At 40.4% G+C, this 25,007-nt stretch overlaps 1 protein-coding gene across 6 annotated transcripts in view; it reads right to left on the bottom strand.

Moving 5' to 3' along the window:
- Positions 1-25,007, bottom strand: part of PAX5 (paired box 5) — a 215,839-nt gene that overhangs the window by 38,618 nt on the left and 152,214 nt on the right. For all 6 annotated transcript variants that reach the window (XM_053372046.1, XM_053372049.1, XM_053372050.1 and 3 more), the window contains one exon: positions 5,527-5,628. In XM_053372046.1, the coding sequence (XP_053228021.1) occupies positions 5,527-5,628 (102 nt within the window). The remainder of the gene's footprint in view (positions 1-5,526; positions 5,629-25,007) is intronic.

Raw genomic sequence — 25,007 nt, forward strand, 5'->3', positions numbered from 1 at the left:
TGTCTGCCATTCCTGGTCTTCTCACTTTTGAACCCTTGACAAGCTTTCAGAGAACACTAGATTTCCTCTGACAACCTTTGGTTTACTTTAGTGCTTGGATTCCAATTACAGATCAACCTCGGCCAGCATGACCAGTGGTCAGAGATGATGGGAGCTGTAGTCCTACAACATCTGGAGGGCCACAGGTTATCCACAACTACTTTACTGTATGGTAATAGTCTGTAACATTGGATCCTCTTTCTACACAGTATCTTCTGTTTTAAAGGCAGCTTATTCCATCTATGTATTCTGATTGAACTACTAGCATAACTGATGTGCAGAGGCAAATATATTGCTTTGTTCTTTATGGTTCATTGAATTAATCTCTTTGACCATTCTTGCCTTCTGTGTTCACAGTAAAAGACAAAAAGCATACAAAATGTGGAACATTTCTGTGGGACATATTCAGTGATTCCATAAAAATGCATCCTCAAACCTTGTTAACCTGTAATAGAACTCACGCTTTTACATATCCATCCATGAAATGGTTTGACAGTTTCAGTGTCAAAATAGGAATCATAGATGATAGAATACAAAAACTGGAAATGATCTGAAGAAACGAAACATTAGAGCTACCCTCTTGCTTTAAGAAAGAATCCTCAACAAATTAAGACATAACACCACACATTAATCCAACCAATAACATCACACACCCATATCTCCCAAGATATAGCATGCTGCAGGAACAAAGCAAGAATGGACAAAACGACTTGTTGGATCTCTATACAGTCTGTCCAGTGCACAAACTAATCACTGTATGGAGATAACAAAGGACCAATTCAGATTTGGAGCCAAAAGGACATAGGTCACACTCAGTAGCTTCTTCCCATGATGTGCCACCAGTAAAGTGTTTATGAAGGAATTATGTGGGTGGGGTCAAATACATATTTTATTCATGCAAATATAATATCCCCTCCCCCCATATGTACATGCTAGAGTAATGTAGTAGTTAAGAGCAGTGGACTTGTAATCTGGTTAACCAGGTTCATGTCTCCGCTCCTCCACATGCAGCTGCTGGGTGACCTTGGGCTAGTCACACTTCTCTGAAGTCTCTCACTCACCTCACAGAGTGTTTGTTGTGGGGGAGGAAGGGAAAGGAGAATGTTAGCCACATTGAGACTCCTTAAGGGGAGTGAAAGGCGGGATATCAAGTCCAAACTCCTCCTCCTCCTCCTCCTCCTCCTCCTCTTCTGCATAGCCAATTAATGTTTGTATGGAACCAAATGACATTATTGATCCATACCCTTTTTGTTCCTTCTTGATCTTGTTATGGGAAAGGCATAGGAAGAAGCTGTGTGAAAGTGTCACTGCCATTAAGGGTCAACCAGCCTGAAGCACAGTTTTCATGTTACTTCTGCAAAGTGGTTGCTGCTGCAACACTGTTCACCTGCACATGCCCCACACTCTCATAAAAGCACTAACCACATTGTCTGCCTGCATCACAATGTGGCTCCAGTGGAAGTGCAGAACATGTGATAAATAGTCTTACAAATTACTAACAAGAATATGCTGAATCAAACCAAGAGTCCACCTGTCTCCTACAGTCACCTGCAAGATGGCCTCAGAAAGCTCACAAGCAAAGCATGACAGCCATCTCCTGTTGCTTGCTGCCAGAGTCTGGTTAAAAACAAACAGGCAGACATTTAATAGCTCTGCTTGTCTTTCCAGCACCCAAAAGCTCCACCTATTATACTTACATCTTGCTTTTCCTTCAAAAGTCTCAAAGTGCATAGGAATAGAGGAAGCTGCCTAATAGCGAGTCAAACCCATTGGTCCATCTAGCTCAGAACTATTTAGCAGTACTTCTCCAGGGTTTCAGGCAGGATTCCAGGGATGGAATCAGGGAGTTTCTGCATGCAAAACATATATTTGCTCCACCACTGAGCTCTTTCCCCTAAAGGACTCCTAGTGATTTACCATGAGATCTCACCTTGGGAAACATTTTTGCAAAAGCAACCACACCACAAAGCAGTAATATATGCATTGCATCTTAGCTACTTGAGTGCAAAAACAACAACTGGAAATGCTGTCATGTTAGAACTGGTTTTAAATCCCAATAAGTAAATGAGCAGACCAAAACAAAAAGCATGTTTGTAACCATCTACCATAGGTCTACACCATCATTTGTGAGAATCTAATACATGGGAGAATAATAGTACAATCTCCACAAGTGCATGCACATTGAGAAGCACATATGTAACGACACGTTAAATGAGATAATCTACATCCAGCCTGGGAACTGTGGGCTGTGTAACCACTGAGAGGCCATCTACAAATTCAGGTTCACACAGTATTTATGTATATCATGCTAACCTCTCTGCTTATTGGATCATGCTCCACATTTCATATTATTTCCTAAATATATGCCACAGAGGGCCAATTTAGACATTGTTCTCCCAAAAGAAGACTGCAGGAATGGAAACTACCTTGCTCATGCCATCGCTCAGGAGAGTAACATCTGAAAGAACCATATATGGTGCAGTTCTTCACATGAGTAGTAGCTGCATACCAGCACTACTGTTACCTAGCAGTTCAAAAGCACACCAGTGCAAGTAGATAAATAGGTACTGCTGTGACGGGAAGGTAAATGGTGTTTCTGTGAGCTCTGGCACCTGTCACAGTGTTCCATGCACCAGAAATGGCTTAGTCATCCTGGCCGCATGACCTGGAAAAGCTGTCTGTGGACAAACGATGGCTCCCTTGACCTGAAAGCGGAGATGAGTGCCATACCCCATAGTTGAATTTGAAATTTTTAAAACCAGCAGATAACTTTCACTTTTGTAGAGCAGAACGTTGCTATTAGAAGAAAACATGGAACTTTATCTGTGTAGGTGTATGTTGTTAGAAACATAGTTATCCATCCAATGTAGTACTAAGCAACTGTCGCATCGCCCGGCTAGCTCAGTTGGTAGAGCATGAGATTAAGCAACTGTCCCATCAGTGCAATGATTTATGCTTGTGCAGCAGGGCTCCCCCCCTCCACATGCACCCTTCCCTCTCCCCAAATCTGCTCTAGAGGGTTGGGGAAAACCCAGAACAGATTTAGGGGATGCATGGAGGTGAAGGGGAGAAGTAGTGTTGCACAACTGTAAACCTTGCACCGACAGGACAGTTACTTTGTGCTGTGTTTGATACAATTTAGGGTCTTAAAAGTTAATCCAACCCTGGGGGAGGGTCAGGACAAACCCTAGAACAGCTCACTGGGGAACGATCATATTTGTGTAACACTTGTGTAGCATATGTATACACAACCTTTATGACAATACTTCAGCCCCCAATGCACTTTTACCAATATATGAATATATATGGGGGAGGGGGCCAAAAACAATCCAATGAGGGCTGAATATGCCCATTACATACAGAACTGTGACTGGCTGTTGCTGGACAAGAATAAAATGGAATGTCTTAAGAAATTGCTTGGCTGGCTGGCTGAAATCTTAAACAGGAGCACTCCATACTACAGGTCCTAATTCATGTGACTTGACACCAAATACTTGCTTTGGTTTTTAACATTTTAATAGCAACTCATCATGAGCGATGGGCCAACCATTTTTAAAACTCAGAAGTTTTAAAAGGAGCTTGTAATATGGCAGAGGAACAGACTGCTAGTAAAAGAAAAAAAGGGGGGGAGAGACTGCCCAGTATGCAGAACATTTGTCTAAAGGATCAGCCTGAATTATGACCATACTCTCCAATTAGTCCATGTTGTGTGTAATGATTGTAAGAAAATATGCCTATTCTGAGAGTGTGAAAGAGGATTTCAGGAAGCCGGTACAACATTCAGTTCGCATAAGCTAGGTAACCGGCCAGGCAGTGGGGATTCAGTTCCATTCACATTTTCGTGTGGCTCCCTAATTCATTCTCAAACCACACACAACCCAAAATTCGGTGATCCTTTAATATCAGCACTTATCCAAATTTTGCAATGCAGTTCACCAAGCAAATAACGTGTAGAAAAATACATTTTCTACGCTTGTGCAAATAGTATACAAAATGCAACTTAGGGGAATTGCTTGCAAAAATTAGGAGAATGCACATTAAAATGCTTACAAATGCTCTTGAAAACTTTTTTTAAAATAATGGAAGCTGATGCAGGAATGTGGGAGCGGGATTTAAGATTGGGAAAATGAGAAACTAGGAGATTCTGAACATGACAGATTCATTCATCCCTAAAGCCAGGTGCATGTGTGAAGTAGCACTATAGCAGAGAAGATCTTTGGGATTTTCAAATTATATTTTTAATTTGAGCTAGGGAAGAATAGAGGGGTTGGTTTATGTTGGTAACAATGAATTTGGTGGGGGGGGGGGACTCAGTTATTTAATCCATCATAGACTCACTGAACAAAAAGTCCATGGCAATGGGGAGAAGAGTAGGTGATGTTGCTTATATTACTTGTGTTTGGACCAATAAACTTTGACTGCCTGAATGGCCAGAGGAAGCAGAGTGCAGTTGTCAAGGATGGAACATTCCTGAATCTTTTTCCCAGTGAATTGAAAATGTGGCTTTCCAGTGGGGGAAGAGAAGTATCTTTTCTAAATATATGAGAAATTCCGCCAGTCCTTCTCTGTAAACAGTAACAGTTTTCTTAAATTTAATATTTCTACTACTTCACTACAGTTCTAAATATGGGCAATAATTCACCATTTCCTAATGTTACTAAATACTGCCCAGTATGCATGCATTATTAAAGTCTGATGTTACAAAGTACTGAGTAAAACTTTTTCAACTCTTCCCCACTGTCAGAAAAATTTGAAAGCCCTGCTCCTGGCAGAGGGCACTTTCAATTATCATAGCCAAGCTTGAGATGTTCTTACATCAAATAACAGCTCAGGAAATGGTTGGCTTCTTTTAAAGCAAATATAAGAAAGACCAAAGGTGAACAAAAGGGAACATTAGGTGATTCACTGGAGACATTAATGGCTAAGATCTCATGTGTGAAAAGCCTTGGAAGAGATCATTTGCAGGCACCCATATTAAGCAGCATAATTTCAAAGTATGAGATTCCTCTGGCACAATTGCAAGAAATGCTTATAGCAAAGTTAATTAAAATGATTCACATGACAAAAATTCAGAGAAGTGAGGTAACTCTGAGATTAACCTTATGTACATTTTATCATGTGTATCGAACAGCCATGCAGCAAGGCTAGACACTTCTTTTCCTACATGTTTTGACCGAATAAATTCTCTTTTTCCAGTCTACAGTCCTATGTAACCCAAGGCATATGAATTTAAGTCTCCCTCTAACTTCAAGTAGTCCTAAACCAGCTTGAACTCAGTTTACTTGAGCTATAGAACAGCAGCCTAGGTGAAATTAAAAGACTGTGAGAAAGGCAGTAGTTCAATTTGCCTGTTTTACATCTCCTCTTTCATTCAGTGCCATTACTATGCCTGCCAATGGTATGAAAGCGGAACACAAAGGCAGCACTTGGCTTTGCTGCTAAAAGACTGTTTCTTTCTTTTCTTTCTTTTTTTAAATGGAAACTCACCAGGCACCATCCCTGTCAGCGTTGGAGCAGAGTAGCTGCCCTGTCCAGCAGGGGGGACGTGCGGAGGGTATCCAGGGAGGGTTGTGCTTGCCAAATCACGACCTGAAGAATCAAACCAACAAATCACCATGTGAGCATTCACAACAACTAGACATGTTTTTACATTTCCCTTAACACTCAGAACACAGGCCATGCATTTGTCATAACTGTACTGCGAATACCAAAGTGGGATGTTTTCCCCCCAGCCTTAGCTTTGGCAGAAATGAGAAAGATTTCCCTTTCTTTATAAGCTGCCACAAAGTAAGAGACTGAGAGCAATGGCAAACAGCACTGCAAACAGGTTAGTAGCAAACCAGCTTTGAACTCTACTTGTTCCTGCTTATTCTTAAGTTTCTTTGCAGATCTGACATGTCAAACAGATTGAAAACAGATTTATTTTTCTGAGCGATGTGAGGACCCTTTTCTAGATCTAAAAAAGTTAATGTAAGAGGCAAAACAAACCCCCCAAAATAAAACAATCTTCAATCAAGGTATAGGTAAAATATACTCTTATTAAATAGAAACAGAAGCACTTCTAGACTATTGTCAACTGCATACCAGCAAATTCAGGTTGCAAAATTAAATGGATTTTGCACCCTTGCACAAAACCAGTTCAAAAAGGGAAAAAAGCTCTCTTAGTGGTAAGGATAAGGAAATGCACTGGAAAATATGGGATAACAATTCTTTGATGTGACATCATATAACCTCCCAGCAGACAACTCAGAATGAATGCTCAATAAACAGGTTGACTGAAAAAGACTGCCAGAAGATAACATAGCCTGAATGAAGGACACAACTAGTGTGAGAGCTATCTCAATAACTCATTGAAAAAGTACTGGTGAAATGTGTGGCATCTGAGAAAGACCATCATTGACATACTGAATTAAAGGATACCATGTTATAAAAGCAAATCTGCTACAGTCTGTTCTTCTGAGGGTTTGAACTAATGTATTAACTTTCCTGACAAGGCTAAGTGCCATACTCTTTGACACCTTTTGGCTATTTCAAGTCAAGTTATTTGACTAAAAAAAGGTTATGACAAGCTCACTTATGTGATTTATTTTATCATTTTTGATACTTCAGCAAAAAAGCTGTACTACAAAAGTATATTACAATTTTATATTCCCACTACATATGATAAAATAAGCCCTTTTCTTGACACCCCCATCACCATTCTGGTTTGGTTAAGACTTGTGATTAACAACACAGTGAGGTGAGCTACCAAGAGTGCAAGATTTTCAGTGTCTTTTCCCTAATGACTGAAAAAGAGAACGCAAACTGAAGACCTCTCTGATAAGAAGGGCTATTTAAATATGCACAAGAAATGTAGAACGGAACCTGCAAATTCATTATGTTCTGAATATATCTGAACAGAATTCTATCATCATTCATCCTAAAGGACATAAGGATGAAAGAAACAGAAATGCCCTAAATATGCCCAATTTCCAAAAACATACCATTTATTGTGAACAGCTAAAATATGTTGTCAAATAAAAGAAATTTCAACATTCAGCTCCTGTGGATATCCATTACTCATCTGTGAATGGAAAAACCAGGGGCTTGAAACTCATTGATTCTAATAAGTGGTTTTGTTTATTCTGGGATGGATCTGTCACAAATATTATGATCTTGTAACCATGGAGTCATCAACACACTCCTAACTGCTGCAATGATGTCTTTGAGGACCTCTTAGGGTGCCTGTGAAACCTCTGAGCACCCCAACTAAAATAAGGGTCCTACTTACTGTCCCTTCATCATGGTGTGGAAAGCGTAATTACCTTCCCCCATGTGAAAAGTATATATTGCTGAAGGTGGAAGTTGGAAGAAAACTCTTTCTTACTTTCTCCTTCAGCTCTGTGTACTTTGCAAGGCTCAGATTAACACCTGAAGAAGCAACATTATCAAAAAGAAAGGAGGGAAAGGGAAGGTTTCAAACCTATTGAACCTAAGGAAAAGGAATTTGACAGAGACTTTGCTGAAATTATGAAACTATGAAATGTTACATCGCATGCTGTATTTTAGTTGCATTGTATTCAGGTTGCTATAAAGAATACTTTAAGCACGTAGCCAGTATTTTTCCATATGGATTGTGGTAGCCTACCTTGTGACTGAGTTTTACGTTTGGATCACAAGTTAAATCACAAGGCAGGGGTGAGAGAAGCTGTTACCTGAGTACCTTTGCTAGTGTTTATATATGCAGATGAAGCTGCTTGCATCACACAAACACAGAAATAAATCCATGTAGCTGTTGGTCTTTGGGTGTTGGCCAAAATACATGCAGCAGAAAGAGCAAGACATAGTATTTTGATCTATAGCTAGAAAGCTACTTTTTAGTAAAATATATTTAGAGGCTCACAATGGGACCAGTTTTACGTTTGTAAAACTGAAAACAATGTATCTTTGTTATTTTATAACATTTGAAACAAGTTCTGCAAGTAAAGTTTTGAAACCTTATTTCTAGTGTTGAAGAAGATTTACTTCTGTGTGAAAGTAAGATCAGAGATCTTCCGCTGTTACAATGCTTACATTTGTCTTTGTCAAAAGTTCAAATAAACATCAAATGCAATATTTGGACATTATTATCCTTAGGGGCCAAAAAAAGGATAACGTAACCATTACCGCTCAGTTACATTCAGCAACATTTCTTGCCATGAGAGCAATCTACTCATTCAGAACGGGCACATGGTATAAACATTCTGGAACTTTACCACTTCCAAAGTCAAAAGGAGCATTGCCTGTTTCAGTGCCAGAACTGCCAGCCTGAAATTGTCTCACTTTGCCTAATGGTAAGGCCAGCCTTGCATGGGAGATAAGAGTATCGGGACATTGAGCTCTAGTTCAACCTTCTTTTTGGCAAAGTAGGTTTTACATGCAAGGAGTTTTGAAAGGAGCAAACTGAAAATTCAAATATGGCATTACACACCTACATTCTGAAATAATGCAGCCTCAGCAGTGCTGTAGCACATGCTTTTCTTGAGTATTTGGAGAACTGGACATTAATCTGCAGACAATAAAGCTTTAAATAATTCTTGGTATTGCTACACACACACACACAAGATGAGAAAATAGTCCATAAACAGTTCCACTGGAGGAAAAGGTCAAGTACTGGCTGGGGTTTTTTTAAAGCTATCAGAGTAAGGTATAGCAACAACCTGGACATAATGAAATCAGAAAAAATAAGCTGCAGATGTAAGGAGGCTTTATATTCAATAGACTTTTAATGAACCGATGAACTGATATTTGCTTTGCAATGTTTATGCTACTACACACTCTAATACTCACACTCCCAGTGTATTACAACAATAATGACAATAAATTATTCTATACAGGCATACCTATAGTTTCAGAGGCAATCAGCAAGGGTAGGCTTTAAATCAGCCAACCAATCAGCAATGACCTTCCTCTATGGCATGTACTGTTAGTAACTACCTGCCATGTTGATGATGGCTTGACTGAATGTCTTTTTTGAAGGTCTGAGTAGGTGAGAGTGATCTTACGGTTTTTTCCACATTTCTAAAACTGAACACTTGAGAGGTATTAAATGTTAGCAACCACACACTCATAATTCCCCCAATCCCCTCAAAAAAACACCCTGCATTTTTTAATGATGGTTGCTCAGAAAAGTTTCATGAAAGACATGCAAGAGACTGAAAGCCTAAAGTCATACAGATGCTTCAACAACCACCCTGTCTTCCCAATACTTTCCTGACAAAAGTGGCTCACACCTACCCCAAATCCCACTCCTCCTCTCTTAAAGCTTCATTCACTTTAGGGTTACCAAGAACACCTCTTCACCAAACTAGCTGGGAACTTAAGTCCAAACCGCAAGGGCACACAGAGAAGATAACAATGTTATCCTTGTAGCAGAACTCTCTTTTCTTAGAGGTAGCAAAAGCATGGCTGGTTCTGCAAAGTTAACCCTGTTCGTTTTCAAACTGCCACATTTCTATCTCTACCTAAGCTTTACTTTTCAGAGCACTGTTGATCATAGCAAACAGTCATTGTTCTTTAATCAACTTGTCAAACCACTACCAGGAATTATCCACCGACAAATTGTTTCTTATGATGTCAGCAGGATTTGATTTGAAATAAATAATTTGTGAGGTTGCAATGCAGAGAAAGCCATACATACATACATTCAATAGTTGTCAGTCTCAACAATGTATCAGATTTGTGCTGTATGCCTATTGGGTTTTCAGTACTATAAAGCATCTGCTGCATTTTTGGCATAAATGGCAGCTCCTTATATCGGGCGCACAGTCCAAAAGGATATTTATCCTGCCACAGGCCACACTGAAATGAATCAGAGTTCTACGAGACCCAAGTAGTGCCTGGTGACTCAAAAGATCTACTCACAAAATAAAGACAGAATTAAAATCAATAGAAAAATCTCAACCTGGCCCAAAGACTCTCATGAGTGTATCTTCTAACAGGGACCTCACCCAAGAATCATGCCTCACATTCTCTGAATATTCCAGAAACAGAGTATATATTTCTGAGAAGAATATGAGCCTCTGCCTGGCAGCTCAGGCCTTTTGAGTAAGGACTGATGAGTCTGAGTCAATCTGCCACCCAAGGCTATTGGCTCACTTGAGTCATCCCTAATCAAGGTTACAGAAGATACAAAGGCTCAGCCTTCAGCATTAAGCAATAGAATACAACTGAAAACACAATATGCTAAGATAACAATCTGCAGCATATAAATGTCCAAAGGGAAGAATAAAAGCAAGTAACCAGAATCTACACAACACATAAACAGTGGTTTAGAATATAGTAACATTTTGTAAAGGTATTCCAGGTCTCCCTGGGGAAGGTATTCCACAACTTGGCTACCACCACCTACAAGACCCTTCCTTGGTAGCCGCCACCCATTTAACTTAAATCCCATGCTTGCTTTGATATCTAAGACATTTAATTTAGATAGGAATGTACCTACTGCTATATATACCTTCTTGCTCAGAGTTTTGGGTGGGTAAAACATTGTACACATAAACTATAAATGTAATATTTTGCAGAAATACTGTATGTACAACTAATATACCCCAATGAATCATAATAAAGAAATACGTGATAAGCTGCAAGAAGTAGGCATAAAAAGCAACGAGATAGAGGAAAGAGATATTTAAAAGTCCAATGCAGAGGCGCCAACTTGCTCCCAAGATTGAGGGGGCCCAGTGCACATCGTGCACATGTGACATCAAGCACACGATGCTGCATCATTGGGAGGAGGCTGAGTGAGGAGCCCCCATGGCATGGCTTCAGTGGCCAGTGGCTCCTCCTCTCTCACGCTCAAGAGGAGCCAGCCACTGAAGCCGCTCCACTGGCCTCCTCTGTCCCCTCAGCCTTGTGGGGGCCTGGCCCTCTCCCAACAAATATTGGGAGACCGAACACACTCTTTTGCCTGCCCCCCTTATTTTTTGTTTTTACTTTCAGTTCCCTTTTGGGGTTCTTATTTTTCTTGTATTTTAGTAAGCTGTTGTCCTTAAGAAACCCATTGGTGGCCCGCTAACCACCCACTTGTGTGATTAATTGTTTTTCACAGGGAGACTTTTCTGTCACTGATGGGTTAATGCCTACACATATTTAAAAAGCAATCCAAGCTATAGAAAACCAGTCTCATATTGAAATCAAATATGTAAATCCACCTTAAGAAGAATGCCATTGAACCCTGATATTATGTGTGAGATGCTAGCTTCCCAGACAAGAACCATGTAGCTTCTATGTTATGAACAATGCTCTACACACTATAGGTTCTATATAACTACAGTGCACTAGTAGAAGCAGCAGCAGTCAAATTAGTTGCAAGCTTATACTTTCTCTATCACTTAAAATATAGGATTCATTCAGAAGTCAAATACACTGAACATGGAACGGTCCTGAGATGTCCCATTAAACTGGGTGGGAGGGATAAAAATCAATTGCTGAATTATTACCTATTAGCAGCCCCTAATTGGCTGAGAACTGGGAGTTGAACCAACAGTTAGCTAGAAATGTTGGCCTTTATTGTTCATCAAAATTAAATCAGAAAAGAGAAGAAAGGACAGGGTATAGGAATCAGGAAATTCATTGACTCAATCTCCACAAGCTCAAGAAACTCGGTAACAAAGGAATGTAAAACAGATCACAGGAGCCAGTGGAGTTTGTAATATCATAGTTTAAAAATGCCAGCCGACAGTTCTTAGAGCTGCCCAGTCTCACTGGGAAGGAAAAGATGACCTTATGTCAGCTCAAACAGGGCTGACTGTATGTCATTGTCAGTGACAGAGGGAACATATACAGCTCACTCTTGTCTATCCGTAACAGGAGTATTGTCTACTGTTAGCACTGAGCCCTCCAGATAATTGATTAGCTGACAAATGGCAGTTTATATTTTGCTGATAATCAACTGCTTTCCACCTTCTGTGAAAACGCAAATATGTTATTACAACTGTTACTTTACTCTCTTTAATGTTAAACACTATAAAAGGAAGGTTCCTAAGCACTTCTGCACATTTATATGAGAGCCATAGAAAATGTTCACACAAAAACAGCACTGTGCCCTTCTGGGTGCTTTGTGCCAGTTGTGTTCTTATGCAATTCCTATTCATTCTAATGTATCTTGACAAACTTTGGTGGATTATATCCCATTTCAGTCCTAATGAAACCTGCTACCTAGGTACTATATGACTGCAGCTAAAGCAATCCACTGTCTCCATTGTCTGGTGCCACTGGCTACATGAAATAACTTGCTGCAAAGGTCATACTGCCTTATAATGCCAACAATAATAATAGCAACAAGGATTTATTCAAAAATAAGCATGTCATCCACTATATGCAGAGTCAGCAGCACAATAAACAACTAATATTTGATATATCCATGGGCTATACACAATACTAGAAAGTCACCAAATCCTTTAAAATTGTTATTTTGTTCATCATAACAACTTTCCTATTATAAGGTATCTTAAAAGTCATATTAAACAAATTAATATTTATATACCATTTAACTGGCATGTCATTAAAAATGAATGAATATCACAATAACCAAATACTAGGGTTGCCAGATTTCAAAAAGTGAAAATCCGGACACAAAAGTTGTTGCCATACATCTGTATTTTGACGATTTCCACCCAGACACTGCATCCAACATATCAGACATTGGTTTCTCATTCCTGGATTTGATGTTCTTGTAGCGTTTTACCCACAAGTGAGTCTTAAATAACGGCATGCCACATAGTAGCATATTAAGGAAAATGTTTAAGAGATGGCTATGACTGTACAGAAATTCTGCGGATTGCACCAAATATGAAGAGGCAGGGGAAAGACTGCTGGAACCCTTTCCTGTATATTGCAAAAAATTAGAAACTCAGTAACACTGAAAATTATCAATAAACATTTATGTTTTGAAGTTCTATAATACAAATCAATCAGTGTATTGTTCAAATAAACCACACTGAAAGGCACAAGACAGTAAGGAACTAAGATTGTACACCAATAATTTGTCTTCTGGCAGTCATACACTTGGTACAGCTAATTTCTTCTGTGAGATTCTGAATTTCAGGAGAAAAATGACTGAGGAAATAATCTTAAACTCTGTGGGAAGGTACCTGAGGAGTCACTGGATGCTCTGAACTCCTTCCCCTCTTTGTGAACAGAAACCTCCTTGTTTCAGCAGTACAAAACTGTACTGTGATTGCTGTCCCACCAGCAGTGCTGGAGGTGGGCACAAATCCGGGGCATGTTATAAGAGGCCATGGATTAAAACTATACCAGCCCTGGGCCAGGCAGAGTTGTGGAGGGGGGTTCAAAATAGTTTATTAAGATTTTCCATATCAAATGGGGGGAACCAATAACAATAGCAATGTGGAGCATATGCACCTCTACATTTGTTTTCAGCAAACATAATAGTACACACTGCAGTGAGGGATGGATGTCATTCCCATTCCTCATCTTCTGCCCTTGGTGAGCTGAAGGTAAAGGGACCCCTGACCATTAGGTCCAGCCGTGGCCGACTCTGGGGTTGCGGTGCTCATCCCGCTTTTATTGGCCAAGGGAGCCGCATACAGCTTCTGGGTCATGTGGCCAGCATGACTAAGCTGCTTCTGGTGAACCAGAGCAGCGCACGGAAACACCATTTACCTTCCCACTGGAGTGGTAGCTATTTATCTACTTGCACTTTGAGGTGCTTTCGAACTGCTAGGTTGGCAGGAGCAGAGACCGAGCAACGGGAGCTCATCCCATCGCGGGGATTCGAACCGCCGACCTTCTGATCAGCAAGTCCTAGGCTCTGTGGTTTAACCCACAGCGCCACCTGTGTCCCAGATTGGCAGTAGATCTGCCAAAAAAGTGTCTCCCCACCACCACAGCTTTGCTGGATTACAACTCCTGACATTCCTCACCATTGGCCATGCTGTCTAGGGCTGATGGCAGTTGGAGTCCAACAACATTTAGAGAACTGTGAGAGAAGGAGATTTCCACCTTCCTCCTATAGCCCCTCATGCCCACTCTTCCAGAGGGCCCCCCACCAATCCTCCATAGTACATATTCAGAAGGTAGAGGAGGTTAGGAGAAATGAAGAACAAGACACACAGCAGTGAAATGAGTGGAATTCTGTTCATGAAAATCTGTTCTGAGTAAGGTTTTTGCACATTCTACAATAAGCAAACAAGCTATAAAAAATTAAGTGTTGTTTACAATGTCATAACTAATATACAGTGGTGCCTCGCAAGACGAAATTAATTCGTTCTGTGAGTTTTTTCATCTTGCGAATTTTTCATTTTGCGAAGCACAGTCAAGTCGCAACTGCACCTCTTCAAGCGGTTTTAAGAAAAAGGAAACAAACTTGCAAGACGTTTTCGTCTTGCGAAGCAAGCCCATAGGGAAATTCGTCTTGCGAAGCAACTCAAAAAACGAAAAACTCTTTTGTCTTCCGAGGCATTCGTCTTCCGAGGTACCACTGTATGTTAGCAGGCATGTGAAACAAGGAGGTGAACACAATATGGACTTGTCCTGGCAGAAATTTGCATTCTAAAAAGTGTTTGTGGCACTGGATGAAAGTTTTAAATCACTGCTAAAAATCACTGCAACAAGAAAAGAACATGTGCCTCTAGCTGAAGAAGAGAATAAAACATGTTTCTATAAATGTTTTGTCATTTTTTGGAAAACACTGCAAAGTTCTGAGGTCTTATGTTTCCATTTTTACCTCATTTCTTGCACCCTGAGCTAAATATCAGGAAGCTATATACCCTGTTGTTGTATGTATTTCCTCTCCTGAAATGAACACTATCACAAAACTGGATATCAGGCTTCATGGACCACTGATCTGACCTTGCCAGTCTTCCCCTGTGTGCTGCAAGCCTGTACACACAGTCTGTCTGTTTAAACTGTATTAACTTCAGTAGGAGCAGGCTCCAGTCCCATGCACATTTACCTGGGAGTAAGTTCCATTGATCTCAGTGGGACTAGCCTCTGAGCAGATAGACCTCCAGCTGAACATTATAAAGTAGTGGAAGGCTGCAGCAAAGGTTTTATAAAAAAAGCCATTGGGGAGTGTGTGTGTGTGTGTGTGTGTGTAGAAATATATAGGTATGAAGACATAAAAGCTAAGACAATGGGGTCTTTTTCTGTGCCTTGCTTACACACAACTGTCTTCTCACAAAAAAAAAGAGCCTTTCTGGGTGTATCTTTGTATACTAATGGGTGAAAATGTGAATCCAATTAACTTCAAATTTAGCTCATAATGAACTTATCTCATTTTGCTACCAGCTCAGCTCTCATCCGTGGCAGTAATTAACCACTGGGGGTTGTCACTCCCAGGCACATGACACAGAGAGAGTCCCCCCACACTCAAGCGCTTCAAACCCTTGCAGAATTCATTACCCTGACAGTGTGAAAACCCTTCACTTTTAATACCATAGGGCACCAACATTTTTTTTCACTTTATCTACCTGATTGCCAGCAACAGTATGAAAGAAAGGAATCCACAAGAGATGTAATTAATTACTGCAAAAGATACATTAGAAAATGAGGAGGGGGTGCAGGTGGTAGTAGGATGGGTTGTAAAGCCACTTACTTACCCATGCTACGGATACTTATTTACGCAGGCTTTTTGCTTCATTCCTAAATTATACCATACTGAAAAAAGAAACATTCCCTAGTATAGGCATTTATCAGTTAATGTGAGAATTTGTTTTCTTTTTCATGGCTACTGGTAAAATTACACAATAGGAGCCAAGATCAGGTACTACATAACAGTGTATTGGATTAATATACTAACCTCTCTTCCCTAGGGATCAGAGTTCAGATTTAGAATAGGTCACACGTAAAAATGATTTTGATTGTCACAGATTAATCCCTAGCGAGTTTTTGTGCAACTCACAAGCATCACAAAGTTGTCAGATTCTGAAAGAACCTGGTTTGATGAACCTTCATGCTCCTGCTATCTAATCACAGCCAGTAAAACTACTTAAAGCTACACAGTAAACACAAAACTACAGAAGTACCGTAAAGATTCGTGTTCAAGAGGCCTCATTTATATTTCACAGTACAATGTATTTGCATCTTGCTTCCCCCATTCCCCAAAAGCTTCAGGGGTTGAGCTGCAGTTCAGACTTGAAATGCAGAATTGTGACCTAAACATGAATCCCAGCTTTCAGTCTGATGCCTCAATCTTTTTATGTACAGTGGTACCTTGGGTTAAGTATTTAATTCGTTCCGGAGGTCCGTACTTAACCTGAAACTGTTTTTAACCTGAAGCCCCACTTTAGCTAATGGGGCCTCCTGCTGCTGCTGCGCCGCCAGAGCACGATTTCTGTTCTCATCCTGAAGCAAAGTTCTTAACCTGAAGCACTATTTCTGGGTTAGCGGAGTCTGTAACCTGAAGCGTATGTAACCTGAAGCATATGTAACCCGAGGTACCACTGTACTTTACGTGGTATGTGAATGCACACTTATGCAGAGGTGCCTCATATTCTTATTTTGTTATGAATCAATAAACAATATACAATTAATCTCATAGTTGTAGATATGAATAAAAATAGAAATGATGGCTACCTTAGTATTGGAGACCACATAGAGAAATATAATGTTTGAGGTGTGCCATGGAGGCTGATCCATTAGGGCAAATGGGACACTGCCCCACCTACCGCAGTATGTTCTTAGCCAATCTCGACCTGCCTACTCTCTTAATTACTTATTCTCAGCTTCTTCCTCCTTAGTGTCAGTGTTAGAATTCCACTGTCAATATACAACAGCAGGAAAACCTAGATGAAAGGGCATGTGGAACTCTGTACTGACCTATATTCCAGCATGCCTATATCCCTCCAGCTGAAGGAAGGGCTTTTTGAAAACCAAAATACAGATACAGCTTCTTTTACTCTCATCCTTATTCATCCTTCCTTGTCATCACCCCCCCCCATTTTTCTTTGATTGGGGGGTGGCATTGTACATCTTGGCCTTACAAGTTTTGAGAATTTTTTTAATAATATGAATAACAGTCACCATGCTCAGTATTTTTAAAGGAGTTCAGTCCAAGGGGCAGGATTGGTATAATGTATTCCAGCCCAGAACTGGTGGCAGCAAAAAGCAGCTCTGGCTCCCTTAGCCCTACCCATTGCCACCCCACCACCGCACATACCTGACGTGGGGGTTCTGGATCGCAGGCTCTACTGGTCAGAATGGGAGCATAAGCAATCCCCTCTCCCACCGGAAACAAACCAGGACTGCTCCAAGAAAACGCGCATGGCAAAAAGGAGCATTAGGACTTGGTGTGCCACCCCCTTACCTGCTTTTGATTGGCCAAGTGGATAGCCAGTCAATCAGGATTTTAAATAAAATAAATAAATGATTCCCCCCCCCCTTCACTTTTCACTTCCCTCTGTGGCCCCCCATTTATGCATTTTTCACCTGTGGCCACCCTGGAATATCCTGGGACTCCCCAGGGAGCTATATGGCCCCCGGTTGGGAAACACTGATCTGCATTCTTTGTGCTGTTGTAGCTCCAGTAAGACAGGATTTATTTAGTCTCTGGTGGAGAACCATACATGGTGGGTAAGTTGATGCTTTGCTACTTGTACAAACCTGAATTAATCTTAATTCTCTTCTTTTTTATACGTTCATGCTCCTGACTTTTGATGTTTCCTTAGGGTATATGGACAGTTACACAATGTTTTAAAGCATAGGACCCTGTCTAGTCAAAGTTAAGCCTTTTAAAAAACATAATAGTAGCTTTGTTGGATCAGACCAAAGAGCAGTTTAGTCCAGCATCAAATTTCCCACAGTAGCCAACCAGTTACCTTTGAGAAGCTGCAAATAGGACATAAATGCAATAGTATTCTTTCTATTATGATATATGTGTGTTGTTTCTAAGGACTTACTTTAAATTAAAATCAGTGGATTTTAAGTACTTTCAGCTTTGACCAAAATCTCACTTCCCTCTTTCTATAAAGCCTTTCTTCTTTGGATTTCCAACTTAATTTTGGAAAACATTAAACCTGATTTGTATCTCCTTCTGGCCCTTAATACTTCTGTCATATTAATCTAGTAAAGTGTGCCAAACAATCTCATTTTTCTTCCTTTCAGTATAGTTTCTTCTTCTGTTACTTGCATTTCTCTTTTTCATTCATCTGTTTTTAGTGACTTAACTTTTAAATATATGAATTTATTTTTCTTCTCAAAGAAAAACCAGAGCTCTAATTCAGCTAGTGAGTACTTTCATATGGAAACAGGGTTCCCTGTATGTACCTCCCAAGATAAACATTAAAGAGGCTTCACAGGATGGAGGGATCCTCTTGAAGTAGTAATGGGGAAATAATTCATTCAGTCTGCCTTTAACAGTGGACCAACATGATTTGATGTTCCCAAACCTGCAGTTCAGAACATGACTATCAATTGGATTTCCTATTTCTGCAGATTTTTTGATGCAGTTTCAGGCCCCAGAAGTGCACAAAAAAGATACATTTTACTTTAAAAAAATGTTTTTGGGGAAAATGCATTGAAAAGCACTTCAATACATTGAGGAATGCATATTTTACAAGAAGAGTGTGAACAATTTACATGCAGATTTTTGATGTGCTCATTTGGACCTATGACTGAGGAACAAGTAAAACTGTAATGGAACAGACGTAGGCTGTCTATCCATCCCTACCTTGAAGTAGCACCTGGGATTTCATGCATAGTATTCACTCCAATCTAGAGATCCATGAACGCAGCAGGAAGCTGAATACCTGCCAGTGTGCTTATGGATTCACCCCACCCTAGATCAGACTTCCCCTCTCCCTTACCAGGTGATCAGTTTGAAAGCTTGCAGCAATTTCAATATGAGAGGCTATACTGGGATAGATGTGCTCATGACCCTTTAGACTTGAGATAAGAATGCATCTTCAAATTCTTCAACAGTATATTATGGTGCTTCAAACCAGAAATGATGTATTACTTGGTTTTTAAGAGGGGAAGGATCAAACTTTGATTCAAAGTTTGCAGAAAAATAGAAACCCCCATATATGGAAATATAGCACACTTGCATTGCTCAGTGGCAATGCATTTTGGTTTGTTTGTCATTGTTGTTGTTTCAGATGCTCAGTACAACCCATCATTTGATCTAAGATATGGACAAGATACTCCATTATTTGAAACACTTAGCTCTGTGGGACTGTAAATCTATGTAATGTTTTGAGTGTTCATTGGACAAATATACAGGTGACTGCATTTAAGCATTCAAATCTGACTTTGAAAGCAGTTATCATTATACAGTCAGCTCAATACTGCGAGAAACATTATGGCAGAAATTATTAAAGTTATTTTATGGTTTCCTTATGTCCTCTTTTTCCAGGACATGTCCTCTTTTTCATGGGTATTGTCAAATGAGAGTCATCATAACGATCCATAGTTAAAAGTAGAAGTCAGCAAATGTGTCCTCTTATTTTGCTGTTCAAAATATGGCAACCCTACACCCAAAGTCTAATCCAACATCTATTGAAAGCAATTATGAGAATTTTGGCTAGCTTATTTTACAGAATGGAAAAATAATAGTGGGGAGTTCTCTCTGAAGGTGATCACTCCTACAGTCCCAGAGTTTAGCAGATCTTCCAGAATGATATTCTCCTTCATTTTCTGCTGGTCAGAGTAATTGGAAACAGCATGAAGCCCTGTAGGGCATAGGTGGTAGCAGATTGCCATGCCCTATGATTAGAGGGGCCCACAGTTGAACTAGTGAAGCACGTCATGTGCAGAAAGTGCAACAGCAAAGAATATGCAAATCAAGTATGCAAAACCATGGACAGCTCCCTGGCACACAACTTTCCTGACAACCACCAGATTACAACTGATTCAAGCACCACTGCTCAATGAGGATCAGATTTCTCAAACAGGCTACACTCTAGCATTCCTTTGGCATTCTGTAGCCTCTTGGCAGGCTATCTCAGATAAAGAAAAACTGGAGAATACTGTGTTCGTGAAACAGCTCATTAGAGAATTTGAGCTACTGTCTTGGGTAGTCTAGGCTGAGTCCCTGCCTGGCAAAAAGGGTCTCTTCTCTACTAGAATGCATCTTCATTGCTAGATTGGATTTCAGGACCTATGGGGCATGCCATGTGACCTGGTTCTGCATTTCCAGGTCAGTATCCACACAAGGATTACTATTCTGGACCACTTATGTGGCAGCATGTTCAACTGAGTTTGTACATAACTAATTGACGGAGGCCATGGCACACTTCAATTACTATCTTAATGCCACATCCTGGTGATGCTCACGTATGTATTTTTTTCCTTTCTCCTTTTTTTTTAACAAAATCCAAAGCAGAAGATGCCAATAAGTCAGAACTGGTCCAAGATGTTTTGCTGCCTGAGACAGAATAGCAAATTGCAAACCACCACACCAAGTCAAGGTGCAAGCTAACCAAGTGATTTTGGTTTCTGAAGCATATAAACCCCAAGCGTTTATCCCAATTATTGTGTTGTAAAAATAACAATAAGATTAAATTCAGTAACTGGCCATTTGTTGCCCTTTAAAAAGGTAAAGGTACCCCTGCCCGTACGGGCCAGTCTTGACAGACTCTAGGGTTGTGCGCCCATCTCACTCAAGAGGCCGGGGGCCAGCGCTGTCCGGAGACACTTCCGGGTCACGTGGCCAGCATGACAAAGCTGCATCTGGCGAGCCAGAGCCGCACACGGAAACGCCGTTTACCTTCCCGCTAGTAAGCGGTCCCTATTTATCTACTTGCACCCAGGGGTGCTTTCGAACTGCTAGGTTGGCAAGCGCTGGGACCGAACAACGGGAGCGCACCCCGCCGCGGGGATTCGAACCACCGACCTTTCGATCGGCAAGCCCTAGGCGCTGAGGCTTTTACCCACAGCGCCACCCACGTCCCTTAAATGGTACTAAAACCAGGTGCCTATGGAAGGCACCTCACTCAGTCTAAATGATAAGATCAACTCTGACACAGGGGCAGACAATTTTTAATCCCTCTCCCCTTCAGCATTTTTTTCTGCAAAAGTTCTTCCCCCAGCAAGGGAAAATATAAATGTTACCCATATCATTCCCACAGCATAAGTTAAAGCAATTAGAATGTTGATTTTAGTGGGGGAAATGCCAGAAGGAAAACGGTTAAGAGACCACTCCTCTCAAATGAGTCTTCCACTGAAAATTGCATCCTCTGCAGTTCATAGAGGTAGGTGTGTGGAAACGGGGGGGGGGGTGTCCTACATGTGAGGCAACAATACATGTATTTTAGCCCCCAGACTCAAGATCCCACTTGCATAAAGAGATGTATCCTTTGAAACAGACACATCAAGTTCATAGCCAGAAACTTTGCTAAGGCAGATTTGCTAAAGAAGGGGCAATTTTAGCAGTTGCATCTTGCCATGGAGAAATGACTCTGGAATCCTTTTTATCCTGAAGAAACCTTATTTTTGAAGAAGAAAAGAACCTTTTAGGTTCCATTTAGCAGTTCCAAACAACCTTTTTTAAAGTCTGTGTGATGTTGCTCTTAGTACAATATTTGACTCTATAAATAAAACGTGTAAACGATTACTACCACCAAAAATCAGTTCCTATTGCAAAATTTATGTTGGATCCAAGACTGACATTTCTTCTTCCAAAAACAAGTCAAGAGCAACTGGTTTGTGTGTATACTGCTGTATCCAAAAACAAAGGCATAAAAAGGGCTGAGAGTGTTAGGAGATTAAATTAAATAAAAATACCCAAATGAACTTGTCAAAATGTCCTTTTTTCCCCTTATCACATTGCCCAGCAAATATGTATGGGCATCAAATCTAGTGTAGCATGCTTACTATGATCTGCTACCTCTCTTGCACCTAATTAGGAGAGAGATAAAACAGTGGTAACACACAGATCAGCTGTAATGATTTTGTTAGCTCGATTATTCTTCTGACAATTAGGTCCGGCTGCCATGGCCTCACAGGAATGTCAAAGTCTTCTTTCTACAAAGCAGGTAATGTCACAGGTGTGACCGTGAAATCAATAATGAGGCATAGCTCTTTGCAGAGGGCATCCAGGTCAGACAGAACAGCCCTTAAATTAAACATTGATAAGCAGAACACAATTATCCATCATGTTTAAGTGCCTGCGTGAAATTAGCAGCCAGGGAATGGGAGCAGTGGGGGAAAGATTAGCAGAGGATGTGTTGAAATGCACAGTGCCCACCAACACTGTTGCTGTTTGTCTCTGACAGCAGTATTCATAGCTGATATCTAAAGCCGTAAAATTCAAATTACAAACACGGCAGAAATCATGGTCCAGATGCTGCTTTGTTTATTCTTGCTATAAAACAGCAACATCAAGGTGTGGAACTTACCTTTTAGAGTTGTTGGCCATGCTTTACCCACACAGAAATGTAGGGAAATGAAACATACATTTGTCATTGCAAGAAAGATGGTGGAGACAAATTGACATTGGCTTTTATTTAGCTGGCTCAGTTCCCTATGTGGGGAATGTAGTGAAACTGTTTAGCTTAAATTTTATGTTTCCATATAACATAAAATTATTTTACTGAAATTTAAGCTAAGTTGAAGCAGAATGGTTTAAGCTGAAATGTATCATCAATATGGTTTTACTAAATTGGTTTTTCATCACTATTTAAACAAGCTCTAAAGGAGTAGGTCTTAAAGTTTTTATAGTGGGATCCCACAAAACAAGAAAAAATAAAAGAGTGCTAAGCACTATTTGACTAAATATTACTTAAATGTACCAGAAGGAATAATTAACTTGGTTCATTAAATATCATAAAAGCCATAAATGTCTATTTAGCAAAAAGAAAGCAAGATTTGCAATATTTTACAACAATGTGCCCATTCCTTCTTATACCTTCCATCGCTTGAGCTCTGCGAGTGCAGCTTTCTCCCGACTGAAGTGCAGAGTGTTTGAGGACCGCGACATTCGCAGGGAAACCAAAAGGCTTTTTTACAAAGCTATTGTACTACCAACCTTACTATATGCTTGTGAAACATGGACCACTTATAAACGCCATCTCCAACTCCTCAAAAGATTCCATCAACGGTGTCTCCAAAAAAAATTACACATCACTTGGGAAGACAGGTGAACTAATATCAGTGTACTGGAAGAAGCAAAGATCACCAATGTTGAAGCAATGATTCTTCAACATCAACTTTGTTGGACTGGTCATGTTGTGCGGATGTCTGATGATCGTCTTCCAAAGCAACTACTCTATTCCGAACTTAAAAATAGAAAGCGTAATGCTGGTGGTCAACAAAAGAGGTTTAAAGACTGTCTCAAGGCAAATCTTTAAAAATGTAGTATAAACACTGACAACTGGGAAACACTGGCCTGCGAGCGCTCCAGTTGGAGAACAGCCTTTACCAAAGGTGTCATGGGCTTTGAAGACACTCGAACTCAGGATGTGAGGGAGAAACGTGCTAAGAGGAAGGCACGCTTGGCAAATCCACACCGTGATCAACTCCTGCCTGGAAACCAATGTCCCCACTGTAGAAGGACGTGTGGATCCAGAATTGGCCTCCACAGTCACTTATGGACTCATTGTTAAAACCATGTTTATGGAAGACAATCTTACTCGGCTACGCGTGATTGCCAAAGAAGAAGAAGATACCTTCCACATCCTTTCTAATATATTCACAACCTTCCCCCATCCCAGCCCCCAGTTTTTTACAGTTTGAAGGTATTATTTGTCAATCATAGCAAATTTAAGTCAGGATTGGTAGAATCACTAGATTCTGCTTCAGAATATTTTGGCAAACCCTGAGGTGAACTAATCCCAATATTTCCAAATTCCAGAGTGGACAACAGAATGTGTTTTACAATTCACAGGCCATTCTGAATGGCCTCCACACATGTAGGAACAGCAGTAGCAATCTGCCTAAATGCCAGAGAACTTCTCTGGCCTCCACTAAGCTAAGGTTTCATTTTGACAGAGCTCTGTGCAAATCACAACCCCAAAGTACATTTAGAATGCTATGGTACATATGTAGGAAAGAGCTGCTTGTCATGACCACGGATGGCCAAGTGGTCACCCACAGGCTCATTTCCATTCCTAATAAAACTTTATTAGGTTCTTAACTTGCCCTCATCAAATCCCATATTTTCTGTGAAACCTTTGGCGCAACCCCCTGATCCCCATACTAGACCTAAGCACATGCAACTGAAACAAACAGCTGTCAGCTGCTAGTAAGTTAAGACTTTCCTCCATCATGGTCTGCTGTTCAGTCCCACATCCTCGCCTGAGAGATCATCAGTGGAATAGTAAAAGTCCGTTTGTCCACTTAAGCTGTTTTGAGGGATAGGAAATTATCAACTCTGGATTGCTTCACATGTGGTTTAGACATCATGTCACTAAAGGAACTGCATCTCTTCCTGCCTCTCATAGTCCCTTGAGCCCCAAAAGATGTCTAGAGCACCAGAACCAGAGATTAAGTCACCAAATAATTTCAAAATAAGTTTTAATTTAAAAAAAAAACAAAAGACATTAACTTCCTTAAGAGATCCTCCAGTGGTTTAACCAAGAAATACTGTAAAAAAAAATCTAACATTTAAAAAGTTTGAAGCACTTTATGATAGCTCCTCACAAGTATGTAAAATCATGTTCTTGCTTGATACTGTTCAATGGAAGGATCCTGCTCACAATTATACGTTTACTTTCATTCTTGCATTGCAAATAAGCATTTTGCACCAGTGCTGCTAAAGTGACAAACCACATCTGGCAATGGAGACACAGCTGTCCAGTTCCCAAGCTGACCAAAGAAACCACTTATATAGAATTCAGCTGCATGAGTTGTACCATAACTATGAGTCACTGCATTTAATGTAACAGGGGCTGTTTCGTAATACAGGGGCTGATACTGCCTGGGACTCAATTCTAATCTCCTTGCATTAAAAATGTGGGCAGATACCTGTGCCAAATAAAGGCCAGTGGTTCATCTGGCACAATACAATAGATGGCTTTGACTTTCTGGGGTTTAAGGCAGGAGTCTTTCCC

This window comes from Podarcis raffonei, chromosome 17 (assembly GCF_027172205.1).
Source record: "Podarcis raffonei isolate rPodRaf1 chromosome 17, rPodRaf1.pri, whole genome shotgun sequence".
In the NCBI taxonomy this organism is placed as follows: Eukaryota; Metazoa; Chordata; class Lepidosauria; order Squamata; family Lacertidae; genus Podarcis; species Podarcis raffonei.